The following is a 19189-nucleotide window of genomic DNA, read 5'->3' on the forward strand; positions in this document are numbered from 1 at the left end:
TTTGGAAAATATAAAATTTATCATTTAGGAGAGAAAAGATGATTTAATCTTAGCTCTATTTTTCTATAGCAAAATGAGTCAATCACCTCTAATAAATTACTTTACTTATAAAAGAGAATAAAATAAGCCATGAAAACAAATCAAATATAAGGGAAGGATATGGCTAAGACGACACAAATATATGGAAGGAAAACACCACAGTAAGAGAAATAATTTCTACCTATGTCAGTCTTATGTGAATGAAATTATCCAATGCACTGAAAATCATCCAGGGATATTTTTGGCAAATACCTGAGATTACTAATACCTACTCTTACGTACACACTTAACATAGGTTTTGCTAACATTTGAAAAATAATTCAACTAGGGGTTCCTAGCTGGCTCAGTCAGAGGAGCACACAACTCTTGACCTTGGGGTCATGAGTTCAAGCCCCACACTGGGTGTAGAGATTACTTAAAAAAACTTAAAACAAAAAACACAACCCTCAAGATGTAGTCCAAAAATCAATTATAATAATAATTTTACAATTCAGGCCACAAAACAATAATAGAAATGATAATATATTCAACAAAAGGAAATATATCTTACGTCTGGTGTAAATCTCTGGAATTCTGCCATCCAATTAGGAAGTGTAGACAAAGGGCCACAGACGAGAAAAGGTCCAGGTACTCCTCTCTGAATCATCAATGCAATTGTAGCAATGCACTGAACGGTCTTTCCCAATCCCATTTCATCTGCTAAAATGCCATTAATTCCATTTTCCCAAAGCATCTGGACAAAATAATACACACTGTATTTAAATTCAGATATAAACACCTGCTGGATTAGCAACAGTTTACTTCTTCTTTTTACCCAATGATAATAATGATAAGATTGGCATATTCATGGTTATAACACCTGTGGGAAATTGGTTATCAAAACCATAGAAGTGTTGGCAATCTTGAATAAAATACCAAAAATTTAGTCTAGATAAATAAATTTGAAAGTAAGTATTTACACACAAAATTTCACATTTAATAATGAACTTGGAAGGAACAACTCAAGTTATGTTACAGCACATTAATAGGCTATTATATAGATATGAACCAATATCTTCCATTAAAATTGAGAATTCATTACCCTAAGCCATTCCATGCCTTCCACTTGGTACCATCGCATCACTCCTCCTGTGAAGTGTTTTGGTTGTTGAAAGGGTACTGGCTGTCCATCACATTTCCGAACTGGGTCAAAAAAGAATTTAGTGTTCTGCCTAACCGTTTGAGACAATCTGTCTTTAATTATAGTATTTGAATCTTTGTTTTTCTGAAGGTCTTCTACACAGAGATTAGAAGAACAACTTTCATTCTGTGAGGAAAAAAAGCTTAATTAGAACGTTGATACATAATGCTGCTACCCTCTATTTATCAGAAAATTTAATCAAAATTTACCCAGTCCTATAATCATTAAGTATATAGAAATAAAACCATTTGTTGAATAAAACCTTAGAGATACTTACCCCCATTCTCTCACAAATGCAAAGCCATTGAAAAAAAATTGAGATAACTCTTACAGATTACAGGCACACACTATTGAAATGACCTTTACAACTGTACCTCCCATCCAAACTTTTTAAATGAGCTACTCAAGAATTTATTAAACTATTTTGTTAATAATAATTTCTTTCACCCAAATTAAAAATAATGGATAATGTCTATAAAATAGAAAGGAAAAAAAATCCTTTCAAGGAAAAAAGAACATTTACTTCCATCTAAATTACTTTTGTTGAAGAAAAAGGGGCAAAGTAAATAAAGTTTAAGAACTCCCTACATCACACTTAAGAGTAGCAATTTATCTGTAATGACACGCATTACCAACTTATGACAAATGATAGATTATACTGGTTAGTGACATCCACAACTCTTTATTTCACATTTAAGAATGTGAAAACGAGGACTGAGTCAATTCAGATGGAAGTCTTATACATGAGAAGTCACAAATAAAGCTACAACTAGACCTTCAACTGGAAAATTACAAACCCTGAATTTTACCATTCCATAAATAAAACTAATTTGTGATGTTCATCATAAAGTCAAAAACAAAACCCTAAAGCTTTTAGAAGAAAACAGAGTATCTTGATAACCTTGTGATAATTTCTTAAAGAGGACAAAAACGCACTAACTACCAAAGGGGTTGGGGGGAAGCGATAAACTGAGCTACTATAAAACTTAGAAGTTCTGCTTACTGAAAGACACCATTAAGAAAATGAGGAGGCAAGCCACAAACTGAAAGAAAATACAGTACATAAATCTGACAAAGAACTTGTGCATTATATAAAGAACTCATATATCAACAATAAAAGGGCAAGTAACTCAATAAATGGGCAAAAGACGTGAATAGGAACTCTATAAAAGAAAACATAGAGCCATTAAGAACATGAAAATATAATTAGCAATTAAGAAAATGCAAAATAAAACCATACAAGATTCATTTCACATTCAGTAAAATGTGAAATTCATTTCATGTTCAGTTAAAATTAAGAAGACTAACATGAAATGCTGGTAGTAACATCAAGAGAAACTTCTTTTTACTTTTATTTTTCTTAACAGAAACTTTTATACACTGCTGGTGAGAATAAAATGGGTGTGTTCACTTCAGGAAAAGAATTTTCTTAAACTCAAAACATATATTTACAGTATGACCCAGCAATTCCATTTCTGGGTATATACTCAAGAACAAGAAAACACGTCCATACAGACTTGTACACAAATTATCATGGTGGTCTTATTCATAAGTCACAAACTGGAAACAATTCAAATGCCCATCCAGAGAATGGATAAAGAAATTATAGTATTCATTCAATGGAATTTTACTCAGTAACTTAAAAAAAGCTACTAATAAACTCAACAATATAAATGAGTATCAACTATGTTGAATAATAAGTTAACAGGAAATAAAAGATACATATTTGGATTTTATTTGTATGAAACAGCCTGTGAAAAAGGTTAAAAACTGGGCAAAACTGGTCTGTGACAAAGTCAAAAAGTCGTTGCCTCCAGGTTTGGTGGTGGGAGAAATGAATAGCAAGGGATACAAGGGATCCTTCTATCATATGAAAAGGTTCTAGGATCCTGATTTGGGTGGTAATTACACGAATGCATACATTTATCAAAATTCATCAGAATTAACATAAGCATGGTACACATTTACTTACTGCATACTATAAAATGGTCAAAATTCCATAATAAGTCATGGGAAATTAGACTGAAGCTTTATCTTTGAAAATATAACTAAAGGGGCCCCTGGGTGACTCAGTAGGTTAGCAGTCTGCCTTCAGCTTAGGTCATGATCCCAGGGTCCTGGGAATAAGCCCTGCCCCACCTGCTCAGCGGGGAGCCTGTTTCCCAGTCTGCCCCTTCCCCCTGCCATGCCCCTCCCGTGCTGCTCATGGGCATGCTCTTAAATCGAATTTTTTAATTAAATAAATAAGCAACTATATATTATTAAAAAAATGCTTAATCTTATTTCTATTTAATATTGTTGAGTTTTAACTGTATCATAAACTAATCCTTATACTGAACAAAGAATAAAAATTAGTGCACTTATATAAGATACAAATTTTGGTCAAAATTATGATGGGCAAAAAGAATAGCTCCCATTTTATAATGTCATCAATTTTCCCAAAAGCCTATTAATCTTTGACAGGTAAGTTAATTTTTATAGCCCTTGGTAAGCATTTTCATATTACAACTGTTTCTGCTTCCCTAAGAAATCTTGTACTTGAAGGGACATGGACAGTCAATACTCAGATAACAAGGAATCTCTCGCATAAAATGGGGATGGGGTAAGAAGTCTTCCCAAACAGATCCAAACACAATATTTCATGTCAGAAACAAGATTAAGGCACCTCTTAGAGCTTCCACAAGCTGTGGAATATGTACACGTGGAATGCATTTTGTTATAGGCACTCGCATTACCGCTAAACTCCCTAGGACCCATAAACTAATATTTACACATTAAGGACCACGCGATAGAACACCTTAAGTTGATTACGTAAGTAAGCAGCACAATAGGATAAGAGAGAAGTAATTTTTTTTTTAAGGTTAAGAAATAGAATAGCTAGTGAGAAAAAAATGTACACTGGAGATTAAAGGAATTAATGATCAGAGAAACAGATAAGGCTCCTATATTTAATTTCTCATAAATCTCTTACCTCATTCTCCTTTTTATTTTTTTTAGCCACAGACAAAATTTCCTAGAACATTGAGAAAACAGAAATAAAGTAACAATATATGGAGTTCATTCATTTATTTACTCAACAAGCATTTATTCTGTTCTGTTATATTCTATTCTAATATTCTATAGAATATTCTATTCTGTTATATCTTCATGCCAGGGAAATGGGGATAAGCTCTCAAGGTAATTAAAATACAGGACTCAAAACTGGTGGACCTCAATCAAAATTAAGGTTACAGTCTTATAAAACTCTGCATTAGTTAACAATACTTAAAAATTGGGTTCTTTGCTCCTAAAATTTCCGGGATTTTTGTTTTGTTTCTTTTTTAAGCCAAAGCTTACTGAAGAGACTTAAATCCGAATTCACATATGACAATAATCCTCTAGTATAGGGAATGGCAAATATAGCATGTAGACCAACTCCAGCTGGCAACCTGTTTTCGTAAATAAAGTTTAATCAGAACAAAGTTGAGCGAGCATATTTGCTTAGTTTATGACTGCTTATGACTGCTCTCAGGCTACAAAAGGCCAAGTTCAGTGTTGAGTAGTTACCCACTCAACTATTCAAAGCCAACAACTATCTGACACTGTACAGAAAAGGTTTTCCAAACCCTGCTCTACAGTCTAAGTTGTGGCTACTCCTGGTATTTCAGGATTCACTTCCAAATGTATTATAGTCCCAACTCTATCCCACTTTAGGCCTCTGTGGATAGACATCTGAGTTTGTAATTTTGAGCAAGAGGCAAAGACAAATAAATTAAAAATACAGAATAGAAGTGTTCTGATTTTGAAGTACCTACTAGATGCTAAGGGTATGGGGGCACCCAGGTGGCTCAGTGGGTTAAATCCTCTGCCTTCAGCTCAGGTCGTGATCTCAGGTTCCTGGGATAGAGCCCTGCATCGGGCTCTCTGCTCAGCGGGGAGCCTGGTTCCTCCTCTCTCTCTCTCTACCTGCCTCTCTGCCTACTTGTGATCTGTCAAATAAATAAATAAAATCTTTAAAAAGAGAAAAACCCGGGGCGCCTGGGTGGCTCAGTCGGTTAAGCATCTGCCTTAGATTCCGGTCATGATCCCAGAGTCCTGGGATGGAGCCCCACATTGGGCTCTCTGCTCAGCAGGGAGCCTGCTTCCCCCTCCCTCTCTCTACCTCTCTGCTACTTGTGATCTCTGTCTCTCTCTGTCAAATAAATAAATAAAATCTTAAAAAAAAAAAAAAAGAAAGAAAGAAAAACAGATGCTAAAGTTATGAAGACGAGCAATACCTGAATGCCACTTGATGAGTTAGGACAGTATTATATCAAATTATCTGAAAAAGTTATCATCAGGACATAATCATTAAAGATTTAAGTTAGGGTATGTTTCAAGCAGAGAATAGCATGTGCAGAGGACAAAGGGGATGAAATGGTAGATACTTTCAAGAAACTTCAAATGTATCTTAAATTTAAGATATGTAGGATGATGGGACACATGAGTGGCTGACAAAAATATATATACATGCTTACATGGGTTGTCACATGTGTATGCAAAGTATTATTTAAGTTTAGATATTCATACCCTAAGGCTGAAGGGATATAGGGAACAGAGCTGTCTTTTAAACTAAGTAAAAATAAATAAATACAATGACTAAGCTGAACCTTCTTGAAAAACAATGTGTGAATCAGCCAAAACAAACCTAGCATTATCTATGAAGCACTGTTAAAAATTAAACCTTGTAACTAAACTCCTGACCCTCCTTACCTCCTTTTCATTTATATACAAACTGGTAACAAATATGTATTTTTAAGTTTTTGAAATTGCAAGGCTCTCTCCTACCTCTGGATGTCTGTCAAAGGTTATTCTGCCAAAGGTTATTCACTCTTCCTAGAACACTCTTCACTACCTTCTCTATATCTTACTATTTCCCTATTGACTCTCCCCAACCTTTAAATGATTTTAATTTTATGCTTCAAGTTACAACTCAGATGTCACCTTCTAGATGAAAATTTTATGAACTTAGTGCCTCAGTTTAGAGTCCGTTTATAAGCTCAAAAGAGCCCAATTATAATTGACTACTCATTTCTCACAGGATGAAAGCTAAGGCAAAGACCGTATCTACTAAGCTTGACCAATTGATCTTATACATGTAAGACAAAGTTTGCCCACACCTGATATGCTACCAACATTTGATAAATGTGTAACTGCCTGAATTTCAATAAGTCTAAGTAATACTTAAATAAATAAAATCTTAAAAAAAAAAAGTAAAAATAATGGTGAAGACCCATTTGATTGATTATGAACATAGCCTACAATTTGAAAAACTATTATTTATTTGACAGAGATCACAAGTAGGCAGAGAGGCAGGCAGAGAGAGGAAAGGAAGCAGGCTCCTTGCTGAGCAGAGAGCCTGATGCGGGGCTCGATCCCAGGACTCTGGGATCATGACCTGAGCCGAAGGCAGAGGCTTAACCCACTGAGCCACCCAGGCGCCCCTTCACCATTATTTTTAAATGAAAGAAAAAAAAGAAGGAAAATATTAGAGTGCATCCATAAACACAAGTATGTGAAATTTTGTATTTTATACTTTATGAAGATCTCAAGAGTTTGAATCTCAGGTTACAGAAAAATACAGTAAATAACAAAGTTAGAATTTTTTTTTTAAATGTAAGAATGTAACATTAAAATATGCCTAAGGGATATTTAAGGTTTGTTATAATTAAATATGCTTTTTAATTTCTATTTTATGAAGTAACATGTGACAAGAAGATAAAAAAGGATCTGGTTTTAAAAGGTACTATATGGGGGGTGGGCAGTGCCTAGGTCGCTCAGTCAGTTAGGTATCTGCCTTTAGTTCAGGTTATAATCCCAGGGTCCTGGGATAGACCCGAATCAGGCTCCCTTCCCTGCTCAGCGGGCAGTCTGCCCCTCCCTCAAGCTTGTGCTCTCACACTCTCTCTCAAATAAATAAAATCTTTAAAAAATAAAAAATAAAATAAAAATGACTATATGATTTCAGTTCCCTAAAGGTCCTCAACAAGGAACAAGAACAAAGTTCTGAAGATAAGATCTTGAAGTTATGAGAAATATCTGATAATAGTGACTTTTTATTATAATAATTTCTAAACAGGCGAAGCTCACATTCCCTTAGCAAACAGGAAGACGGTGCCATTTTCTTCCCCAAAATAGTCCCTTCACAGCCTGAAAAGCCAAATAAGTAACAGCAATCCATACAGCTTTAAATGTGGTTTGAAATCCACAACAAGTTCTACTCAACAGTGAATCTTATGGGCCCTCCCCACTTTATTTTTACCTCTTTTGTCATGACCTCTGAAATATTGTAGGATTCATCTTCTCTTCCTCTCTTCTTTCTCATGACTATTAAAAAAAATTATTTTATTTTTGATAGCAATAAAAGTGAAAATATAAACATATCCTTCAAAAGTAGAATAAGGAAGTTTACCTGGATTCTCCTCACTTGCATCAATGGAATTTTTACTCTACAAAACAAGAATTTAGGATATTATTTTTTTAGGGACTTTATGCTATTACATATTAAAAGACACTAAGTAAATAAATGCTCAATGTCCTTGCATTTGAGTCACATCCACAACTCTATTACTCCTACCAACATGTAACCTCTTTCTACCTTTCCCCACCAGAACTTGCTTATAACTGTATTCCTTTTTCTTGATGACTCTACTTTCCTCATTTTTTTTCCCATTTGATATATTTCCAAATTAAACACAGAAGGCATTTTTATTTTGCCATGTACATTTTCTGTAACTGCAGGTTTATGCTAAAGATATTCAGTGGGTATGATATGGAAGGACAACTCATTTTCAGTACAATTTTTAAGTTAAATATAACTGAAAGCAGAAATAAAAGAGAATAATGATTTAAAAATATTAGTGAGGGGAAATACAGGAAAGGAAGAGATGTTCAAAAAAAAGTTTCAAAATAAGAGGTGGAAAGGAAGATCAAGAATAAGGAGAAAATATATTTAAGAAATCAAAATAACAAAAGTAAATTTTTAAATTTCTTACATAAACCCCACCCCACACATGGGGCTCAAACTCACAACCTGAGATCAAGAGTCATGTGCTCTACCAAACGAATGATTCAGCGAGGTGCCTCAAGAAGGTAAATTTTAGGGGTGCCTGGGTGGCTCAGTCATTAAGCATCTGCCTTTGGTTCAGGTTGGGATCGAGGCCCAAATCAGGCTCCCTGCTCTGCAGTAAGCCTGCTTCTCCCTCTCCCATTTCCCCTGCTTGCTCTCGCTGTGTCTCTGTCAAATAAATAAATAAAATCTTTAGAAAAAAGTTAGAGGATTAAAAATATAAAATTACCAAAAGGGACTGGTGAGATGGAACAGGCAGAATTTAATGGTTGGCACCTTTTGAATATAGCGGCGGCGGCGGGGGTGCCGCACAGGGACAAAACCCTGACATAAAAAGTTAGCTGGGCAAAAGTGAACAACAGATTAAACCTACAGGTTGAAGAGTAGGGAGTAAATGATTAAACAAGTAAAATTATCTTTTAAGTTTATATTCTTCAAAAACCCAAAATAAGAGGTGCCTGAGTGGCTCAGAGGGTTACGCCTCTGGCTTCGGTTCAGGTCATGGTCTCAGGGCCCTGCATCTGGCTCTCTGCTCAGCAGGGAGCCTGCTTCCCCCTCTCTCTGACTACTTGTGATCTCTCTCTCTGTCAAATAAGAAAGAAAAAAAATCTAAAACAATAATAATAAAAAATAAAAAATAAATGTAAAGCTTAGAATATATGACACACAGTAAGTACTCTAAATGTTGCTCTCTCTTTTCACTAGTACAACTGTTCTTTATACAAATTCCAACAATATGGCCTTAAACAGCCTCATGTTAAAACAAATTTACCCCAAAAGATCACATCTAAAATTCAAGCTATCCCTAAATGAATGCTCTATTATCTGAAATGTTATTAGTGGATAGAATAAATTTGCTCCAATTCTGGTTTCACTGCTGCAGCTATGCACGATACAAATTTAAATTATTATGGATCCATGCTGACATGATGAGGATGGAGGCATTAAGGGGAAAGAAAAATCACTATGAGCACCAAAAGAACTGGCCACTTAGAAGAGTGAAATTTTGAAATTAAGAAAAACAGAATAAGGGGCGCCTGGGTGGCTCAGTGGGTTAAACCGCTGCCTTCGGCTCAGGTCATGATCTCAGGGTCCCGGGATAGAGCCCCGCATCGGGCTCTCTGCTCAGCAGGGAGCCTGCTTCCTCCTCTCTTTCTGCCTGCCTCTCTGCCTACTTCTGATCTCTCTCTGTGTCAAATAAATAAATAAAATCTTAAAAAAAAAAAAAAAAGAAAAGAAAAACAGAATAAGAAACTGAAAGGGTTATACTTTAGCTTTCCTTCCATATCTAAGAATATTGAGAAAACAGATTTTATATGTTCCTATGCAGCTTATAACAAAGATAGGTTTTCAGATAAAGAAGGTTAAAATTAAGTAGATGATCTATAAAGTTAAGACTACAGAGGAATTTCCTCAATATTTAAGGTAACATAAAGGACTTTCTAGCTTACTATATATTACCTTAGTAACCTTTAGGGATTCCTTTTTTCTCTCCAATTTCTCTTTCTTCTTCTGTTCCTGTAAGATACTTTTTTCTTAGTGCCACAAGTGGAAAATGCAAAGTATAAAACACACAGCTCAAGCAACAAGTACACAACGAAGAGCTGTAGAAAGATTTAAAAACAAGGGAGAACTTCGACTTCAAACCTTTAAAGAGCAACAGGGAACAGACCTTCCTGCCTTACACAACTGAAATCCATATATGTATATTAAACAGTGATTTTCAGACAATATGCAGCAAAGGAGAGTGAACACTGAAAAAGGGAAACAAATGAGACAAATCTTGATTGTGCAGTTTACTGCCTGAAGGCAATTCTCAAGTACAAATAGTGGAGGAAGAATCTTAACAGCTCAACAGCCTCCCTGAGTTGAAGAGACAAGAGGACAAAACTTAAGAGCAGCTAGCATACTCAGGGTCAGGTACACAAAGAAATCCCTCAAGGTACGTAGTTGAAATTTCAGGTTGAGAACTATCAGTGACATGAGTGTAAAACCAAGGCAACTAGAAAATAGCAAGTAAAGTAATCCCTTGTGCTTACAGGGGATCGATCAGGAACAGTTCGTACCCATCAGGCAAAGTGACAAGGCAAGTTACTATCAGACTAAAAGCTGTTCCATATGCACCCTAACAAAGCTTTAAAAGACAGACAAAAAAGGATTCAAACCATTTCCAAAAGGTGGTTGAAAGATGTATGCCTTGGGTGCCTGGGTGGCTCAATTAGTTAAGTGTCTGCCTTTGGCTCAGGTCACGATCCCAGGGTCCTGGGATCAAGTCCCACATTGCACTCCCTGCTCAGGGGGAGTCTGCTTCTCCCTCTCCCCTTCCTCCCTGCTTGTGCAAACTCTGTCAAATAAATAATAAAATCTTAAAAAAAAAAAAGATACATATATTATAACTCCTCATTAAGTGTGGATTATTTTACTCTCTTCTATTTGTATTTCATTTTACCATACAAAAGTTCATGAGAAAAGGAAAAAATACTTAGCAAAAGCAAAATCTTGATTGATAACTGAACTGTGAATGATGGGGACACAGGGGATGACTGTAGCCTTGAAATTTGCACAAGCTTTTAAATCTTCATAGGTTCTAGTGGGCAACAAATAAATTATATAAGTACAATGGGAAGAACAGAAAGGTAAAGGGGGTCAGGAGCGTGCAGACAGAAAAGGTGTCAGACAGCAATTTCACTTAAGATTGTTAGGGCAGGCTTCATCAGGAAAACGTTTACGCCAGGCTTAAAGGTGATGAAGTAAGCTATGCAGAGATCTACAAGAAGATGGTTCCAAGTACAAAACTGCTAGTGCAAAGGCCCAAAGGTAGAAACACACTTTTCTAGAATGAAGTCTAGAGAAGTAAGAGGGTTGAAGGAGACAGTTAAGACTGCTTATTGTCTTGTGGACCACCATTAAGACTTAAGGCTTGTTGGAGCACCTGGGTGGTTCAGCTGGTTCAGCACCTGCCTTTGGCTCAGGTCGTGATCCTGGGGTAGAGTCCCATGTCCAACCCTGCTGAGCAGGGAGGCTAATTCTCCCTCTCCCCCTGCATCTCCCTTCTCCTTCCCCCTCACTTTCAAATTAAGTAAAATCTTAAAAAAAAGAAAAAAAATATTTTGGTTTTGTCACAATCAATGTAAACTAGAAAACAGTGAAACCTCACAGAAAGCAGTGAAACACAGGGGATCACCTGGGCAGGAAAAAGGAAGCACTGAAGAAAAATAAATTCTTCACTCAATAAAAATACTTCCAAAAACAAAAGCAAATGAAGACTTTTTCAGAAATACAAAAGCTAAAAAATATATCATCAAAAGAAAATGCAAATGAATCTATTTTAATGGAAAGCAGATCAATGACTATTTGATGAGGAAGACAGGAAGTGAAGGATGGGAGAAAATTTAAAAAGGGGCAGGAATTCAGTCATATAAAAGAAGAGAACCTTGCAATTTGAAACATGAATGGACCTTGTGGGCATTATACTAAGTGAAATGAGTCAGAAAGATAAATACCACATAATCTAATTTGTGGAATCTTAAAAAAACAAAACACCCCAAGCTCATAAATATAGAGAAAAGACTGATGATTGGTGGTGGTGTAATGAGTGACAGGTTAAAAGGTACAAATATCCAGTTATAGTCAGTCAGGGCTATGCATTATACAGCCTGGTGACTATAGTTGGTAATACTCTATTGCATATTTAAAAGATGCTAAGAGTAAAAGTTAAAATTTCTTATCATAAGAAAAAAATTATTAACTAGGTATGGTGAAAGATGTTAACGAGACTTACTGTGGTGATCATTTCACAACATACACAAATACTGAATCATAACCTGAAACTAGTACGTTATGTCAATTTTACTTTAATTAAAAAAGAAGGGGGGGAATAATTTTTTGAGTTGATGGCTATGTTGATTACCTTGATTGTGGTGAATTCATGGGTGTATACATGTGAAAACATATAAAACTGTACATTATATACATGTGTTTTGTATGTATCAATTATATCTCAATAAATCAATTAAAAAAAAAAAGACTAAGCAACATAAAGTCCACAATTTCCAGCATCCAAAAACTATCACTAGACAGGATAAAAATCAGACAAATAAACAGAAGTATATTCATACAGTGGAATCCTTCTCAGGAATAAAGAGAACGGCCTACTGAATAAACACACGTGAATCACAATATGCTGAGCTAAAGAGGCAAGACACAATAAAGTGTTTAATGCATGTTCCATTTGTATATTCTAGAAAAAGCAATACCAATCTATTGTGACAGAAAACAGAAATCAGAGGTCTTGGAGGCCAGGCATGGGAATCACTGAGACAAGAAAAGTTCTTGGGGTAACGGAAATGCTCCTCATCTTGACTGTGCTGGTGGTTACACAGATCTATACACTGGTCAAAACTCATCAAACAGTAAACTTAAAATGTGTACAGCTTACTGCATGTGATTTTTATCTCAATAAAGTGATTTTTTAAAAATGTAAGCTACTAGTTCTAATCAATTACATACACATACCTCTAGTTGTTGCTGTTCCATTTTAGTCAATAAAAATTTGGAGTAGATATTGCTTTTCTCAAGTAAATGTTGAAGTCTACGGTACCGAATATCCACAGACTCTCTATCCCAAGACATGCGAGCCTATCCAAAAAGAAAATTTCCATGACTGTTAAGTTTTCTGACATGTATGTTTTGCACAAGACGTTAAAAAAAAAAAAAAAGGCAAAATAAATGCTCTTTGCTATATTTCCTGTAATTAATGGGGAAAAATGTTTTTCTAATATTAACTTTACTAACAATGGTTTATTTTAACCCAAAACCAGGACAAATAGCTTAAAAAATAGGATTCCGGGGTTCAACATGCCATTTGATATGATGCAGCTTAGATACCAAAATACTGAAATTTCAGACACTGGACATCTTTACTGGCATCCATCAATTTTTGAAAGTTATAAAATTAACATTATAAACTAAATACTTCAAGTAGATTTAAGCTTTTTGAACAATCAAATGATTTCAGAAAATTTTTACATACAGTTTTATTTGAAAGAGCATTAGAATTAATAAATAATTTAATTGGCTAGGAAGTAGAACAACTGTTTTTAGAATTTTAAAACTGTATTGTCCAGAAGCCTGGCTGGATCAGTCGGTAGAGCATGCCGACTCTTGATCTCAGGGGATGAGTTCGGGCCCCAGTTGTGCCTAGAGATTGCTTCAGAAAACAAAAAACAAAACAAAAACCGCGCTGTCAAAATATTTCAACATGCTAAATGTACTTATGATTATTAGAAGCTTCTTCCTCCTCAGCGTTGTGTCCCCAGTTTTGCCCTTGTTTTTAGGCTTGTTTAATTCCTACTATTAGTTCAATCTTCCTCTTCTGTACATCTTCAAATTACAAACCTGCTTTCTCTATTACTTTAACACACCATTTATTAAGTGATTTCTAAATCTACAGTAGGCTAGTGGCTGAGGAGGAATCTTCCCTCAGTTCACAATGATAAAGTAAAATATTTTTTAAAAATACCAGAGGGCACATGATGAAAAACATAAAAGCAACAAATAAATAGTATAGTTCAGTGGTCCACAACTTCTTTCTGTAAAGGGCGATTGGGTAAATATTTAAATATCTGAGCATATGGCTTATAAATACTCAATTCTGCCTTTTTGGACAAGAGCAGTAAAACAATATATAAACAAATGGGCAAGGCTATGTTCCAAAAGAACTTTATTTACCTAAACAGGCAAGATCCAGTTCATAATATGTCAACTCAATATAATCTGAATTTAAAAACAAAAAACAAAAAAAAACCTACAACACACTAAGTGCGCTGAAGTGAATCCAGGTGAATTCATCTATCAAAGCTAAATATATGCAAACCTTACCAACCAGCAATTCTACTCCTGAGACAAAGTTTGTATGTGCATGAGGGTTCACACACGCATGTATGCATACATGCAGAGGCTGATCTTGTACTTCAGAGACCATTGTTTTTCCTAGATGTTCTATCATCTCTCCAGCTTTTCTTTCAAAATAAATTTTTCTATTACAAAAGCAATGACAATAAAATGTGTAAGGATAAATAAAATGAAAATAAATACACATTTTAGAGAAATTATATATTTAGGGGCACCTGGGTGGTTCAGTGAGTTAAGGCTTTTGCCTTCGGCTCAGTTCATGATCCCAGTGTCCTGGGATGGAGCCCCGCGTCCGGCTCTCTGCTCCGCAGGGAGCCTGCTTCCCCCTCTCTCTCTGCCGGCCTCTCTGCCTACTTGTGATCTGTCTGTCCAAATAATAAATAAAATCTTTAAAAAAAATTATATATTTAAAAAACACCCATAAAACAATTCTATCGGGCGCCTGGGTGGCTCAGTGGGTTGAAGCCTCTGGGTCGTGATCCCAGGGTCCTACGGTCGAGTCCCCTGTCCGAGTCCCCTGTCCCCTGTCTGCCTCTCTGCTCAACGGGAAGCCTGCTTCCTTTTCTCTCTCTGCTTGCCTCTCTGCCTACTAGTGGTCTCTGTCAAATAAATGAATAAAATCCTTAAAAACAAACAAACAAACAAACAAAAAACAATTCTGTCCATGCAGATAATCTCTGTTGACATCTTACAAAACTATTTTCAGTTCTTTTAGAACAGTGTTTCTTTTACTATTACCGATGTTACTGGATTACAATAGTCAATGAATGAAATAGATATTATAAACTGAAAGATTAAATTACTTAGAATTTGAAAAAAAGATTTTTTTGGTAAATATTTTAAGTAGTCTATACCCAACATGGGGCTCAAACTCACAAACCTGGGATCAAGAGTCGCATGCTCCACCAACTGAGCCAGCCAGGTGCCCCTGAAAAAAATCCTGAACTTTTAAAATTTGTTTAAACTTTAATTAAAATATTCTGGGCTTAATTTAGATATTAATTTAGATATATATGCTACCTTAAATCCTGTTCAGAATAATTTAGCACACATTTTAAGTAATTAAAGATTAAATATGTTACACTAATCTGTAAATAATATAATTAGGAAACTAAATCAATTATTAACCTTCAACACCAACCTTCCGTATTTCTTTTTTTTTTTTTTTTTTTTTTAAGATTTTATTTATTTATTTGAGAGAGAGACAGTGAGAGAAAGTATGAGCAAGGAGAAGGTCAGAGAGAGAAGCAGACTCCCCGTGGAGCTGGGAGCCCGATGCGGGACTCGATCCCGGGACTCCAGGATCATGACCTGAGCCGAAGGCAGTCGTCCAACCAACTGAGCCACCCAGGCGTCCCCAACCTTACGTATTTCAAAATAATCTGGTAATAAGCCTTATCTACCATTACTGTTTCTTAACAATTTTATCTGTTATATTAAGGTAAACTGTAGCTCTGTGGAAAGCACTGAGCGCCTGGCAGGAATTATCTTTTAACTAGAGTTGAAGAGTATGCCAATGGACACCAACAGCATAAATTCCCACAGTCTACGTCATTATCTCTCCGAACACCAACACCAGATTTGGGAGTGGGGGTGGAGTTACACTTCACTCTCCACAATCTGAACTACCTTCCTTTTATCTAACACTTACCATAACTTTTTACCTTTCCCCTCCCCCACGATATACACATTAATGCCATTCTTCACCTCTTCTGGACTAACAATGACTTCTTTCAAAAGGAAATACAGGTGAAAAGCCAAAGAAAATAACTAGCAAATCAATGTAAAAGCCATTCTCTACTCTTTACAAACTTTACAATCTCCTAAAGCAAAGTTAATGCTCCTCATTAAGAATCTTAAGCAAGCTCCTCTTAAGTACTTCTAAATATATGCCCATAAATACGTTTTCTCCCAAAAGAAAGGAATCTTTATTTTTGTACTGCCAATTTTTTGGTCTCCAAAGACAAGCAAGCAAGGAGAGACTAATTCTTGGAATTTTCCTAATCGTCAAGTAAGGAACAACTTATAAGTTAAAAGTGCAAAAATTAATCAAATTCTTTCAATACTATAAATAAAAAGGCAATATAATAATAATAGACCATAATACTACTAGCTTTTTGGCAAAGCACACACTGGTTTTAGTGTAAGAACTGAAGAGAGTTATACAATTTATTCATGGAGGGATTGAAAATGGATTAGAAATTGCTATTTTAGGGGCACCTGGGTGGCTCAGTGGGTTAAGCCTCTGCCTTCCGCTCAGGTCATGATCTCAGGGTCCTGGGATCGAGCCTCGCCTCTGGGCTCCCTACTCCCACCTCTGCCTCTTTGCCAACTTGTGATTTCTTTCTGTCAAAAAAATAAATAAAATCTTAAAAAAAAAAAAAAAAAGAAATTGCTATTTAAAGTTCTATGATGAATAACTGCTAAAGAAAAGCTAGCTTTACCATACCTATCCCTCAACAATAACAATTCCAAAAAATTTTTGGACTGATGTAAAATGTTTGTTCAAAAGCTTAAATATTTCGCTTAAAGTATAAGTCATTTTGATTCCTTGTTTAATCAGCAAATACTTATGGTACTATAAATTTTGAGAGATCTTTCCAAAATGTGGAAATGGGGGCATGTGGCTGACTTAATCAGTGGAACATGTGACTCGATCTCAGGGTTGTAAGTCTGAGCCCCATGTTAGGTGTATAGATTACTTAAAAATAAAATCTTTTAAAAGAAAAATGTAAAAATGTTTCATCCCTTGAATTAATGCATTCTGGAAATGTCTTCTCATTGTACCTCATACTGTTTCTTCAAATAGTACTTTCTTTCCCAACAATCTTCATGAGTCACAAAACTGAAGATATACTACTCAAAATGAAGACTTTACCATTCTTACAACCTCTGCAGTTGATTCAGTTCTAGACACTTGCCCCAGGATTCACCCTTTGTAATTATCCTCTGGTTACATGGCTAGTAAGTACCTTTATTTTATTTACATAATCTTATATATGCTGTATAATAATAAAGTATTCTTTTTCCATAGTTTGAAATTCAATAAACAATTTACTGATTGCCTATTTGACAGGTGAACAGCCAACAAAAACGAAACAGTAAGTGACGTCCTCTCAGTAAGCAAAATGATAAATAATGATATACTACTTAGTACTAGATAGTACTACAAAAATTTACACAGTGAGGAAAGGTAAAAGGTGATTCATGGTCGACTTCCCAACTCTATTAAAATTTGTTTTTCTATTAAAATTTCTTAACATTACTGTAACTGGTTATGGTTAACTATGGTTGACAAATAATAACAAAACTAGTATTACTGGAGTGAAAGTACAGCATGGTGGTTAGAAAGTGTGAATTCTGGAATGACATGGCCTACATTACAATCTTGGCTCTATTAAAGCTGTGGAACTCTCTGCTCCGGGCACGTTCTCTACATGCCTCAGTTTTCTCATCTGTAAAATGAAGTGAAAACAGAACCTACTTCACAGAATGCTTTAATAAAAATAATAGTTTATACTAGTAATTAAGCTAGTAAATTTAATAGTTATAATGAACAGCAGTATCTACTTTGTAGTCTAGTTAAGGAGCCAATTAGTAAATACATGTACAACATTCATAACAGTGTTCAGGAGGTGTTAAAAGTTAGCAGGGAACCAATTGATTCATTAATTGCCTTTGAGATGCAGTATTTTCCAAATTAAGTAATTCTGCACGGAGTTAATTAAATATTAAAGTATACTTCCTAAGGTATAGGGTTAAGGATAAGAACGCTTAAGACAGCCAGAGTTCAAATTCAAGTTCACTGGTGTGTGACCCCACCCAACTGCCCCAGCTTCCTCATATGTAAATGCAGAGATATCAAAAGTACCTACAGCATCACAATACCGGGAGTGCTAAATAAATTACTACAAGAAAATAATTTAGGAGGCGGAATGTAAGTGGGGGTGGCTATCACTCCTTTTTTTGAACAGGGGGTGATGAAGCAGCAAGGTGGGGCTTTATTACTGGGAGTGAAATACACTTAAGAACTGAAATTTCAAGTGGTTAAAAACTGCTTCGGTGATCTGCAAAATATATACTCTGTAAAAGAAAACCACTTATCACAGAAAATGTACACCCCATTTTTATCTAAACAATCTTACTTAGCACTAGTCCAAGAAACCAAAAGGAAAACAGTAAGTTTATCACTTAGGTGGTCAATAGCACTAAATACCTAAGAAATTCACTACCAATTTTGGAAGAATTAATCGAGCTAAAGAAGCAACTTGAAACGTTTTCCGACCAAGACTACAAATCACAGAAGCATCACTGAAAGCACGAGCAAAGGTGTCTCAAAGATAGCACTGAGTAAACATACTAATAGATAAGTAACAGCCTGTTTTTAAGATCATGAAAAAAGCAGACGGGAGACCAAACCGCCGAGGAAGGTCACTGCTGGCTCAATCGACGATGAACTTGATTCCTAAATTACCTTTTCGATCATCTTCCGCTCCCTTTCAAGTCCAGCAGCCTCTAGCTGTTCTTCCTCCTCCAGCATGGCTTGAGTAATCACGGCAGGCTCCGGTTCAACCACTTCTGGAGTCGGGGACCCTAAGAGGAGATAAAGTTTTTAAATTGCAGTTTTAAAAAATTACCGGTTACTCAACTCCCACATTCAATAATCCTTCCCGGAAGCATTTGAGGCAGAAGCTGAAGACCCACGGGACGCCAGCATCAGTCCTCTGAAAACATCCTGGGTCTCCACAGTGTCAACAAGTGGCCAGGACCCCAGTTGACCAGTAGGGATGCTCGCGAAAATGCGGCCCCGCTGTGTAAAGTCTCCTACACCGCGCACATATGCGCATCTGGGACCCTCCACTCACCTTCCACAGCTTCTTGCCCTCCCTTCCTCAGTCTCTGCCTGGAGTCAGCTCTACCCACCAATCTCGGCTGTAGCCTCCATGCTGCCCCCCTCCCCCCCGCCCCCG

General features: G+C 36.0%; 1 protein-coding gene across 1 annotated transcript in view; it reads right to left on the reverse strand.

Moving 5' to 3' along the window:
• HELLS (helicase, lymphoid specific) overlaps positions 1 to 19189 on the reverse strand; it is a 40255-nt gene that overhangs the window by 20875 nt on the left and 191 nt on the right. Inside the window, exons 2-9 of the mRNA XM_032835958.1 lie at positions 18694 to 18812; positions 12822 to 12944; positions 9768 to 9824; positions 7650 to 7686; positions 7500 to 7564; positions 4191 to 4232; positions 1121 to 1345; positions 590 to 772 (exon numbers count right to left, since the gene is read on the reverse strand). Coding sequence (XP_032691849.1) covers positions 590 to 772; positions 1121 to 1345; positions 4191 to 4232; positions 7500 to 7564; positions 7650 to 7686; positions 9768 to 9824; positions 12822 to 12944; positions 18694 to 18812 — 851 coding nt within the window. The remainder of the gene's footprint in view (positions 1 to 589; positions 773 to 1120; positions 1346 to 4190; positions 4233 to 7499; positions 7565 to 7649; positions 7687 to 9767; positions 9825 to 12821; positions 12945 to 18693; positions 18813 to 19189) is intronic.

Source organism: Lontra canadensis, unplaced genomic scaffold (genome assembly GCF_010015895.1).
Source record: "Lontra canadensis isolate GAN:19392208 unplaced genomic scaffold, GSC_riverotter_1.0 scaffold3, whole genome shotgun sequence".
NCBI lineage: Eukaryota > Metazoa > Chordata > Mammalia > Carnivora > Mustelidae > Lontra > Lontra canadensis.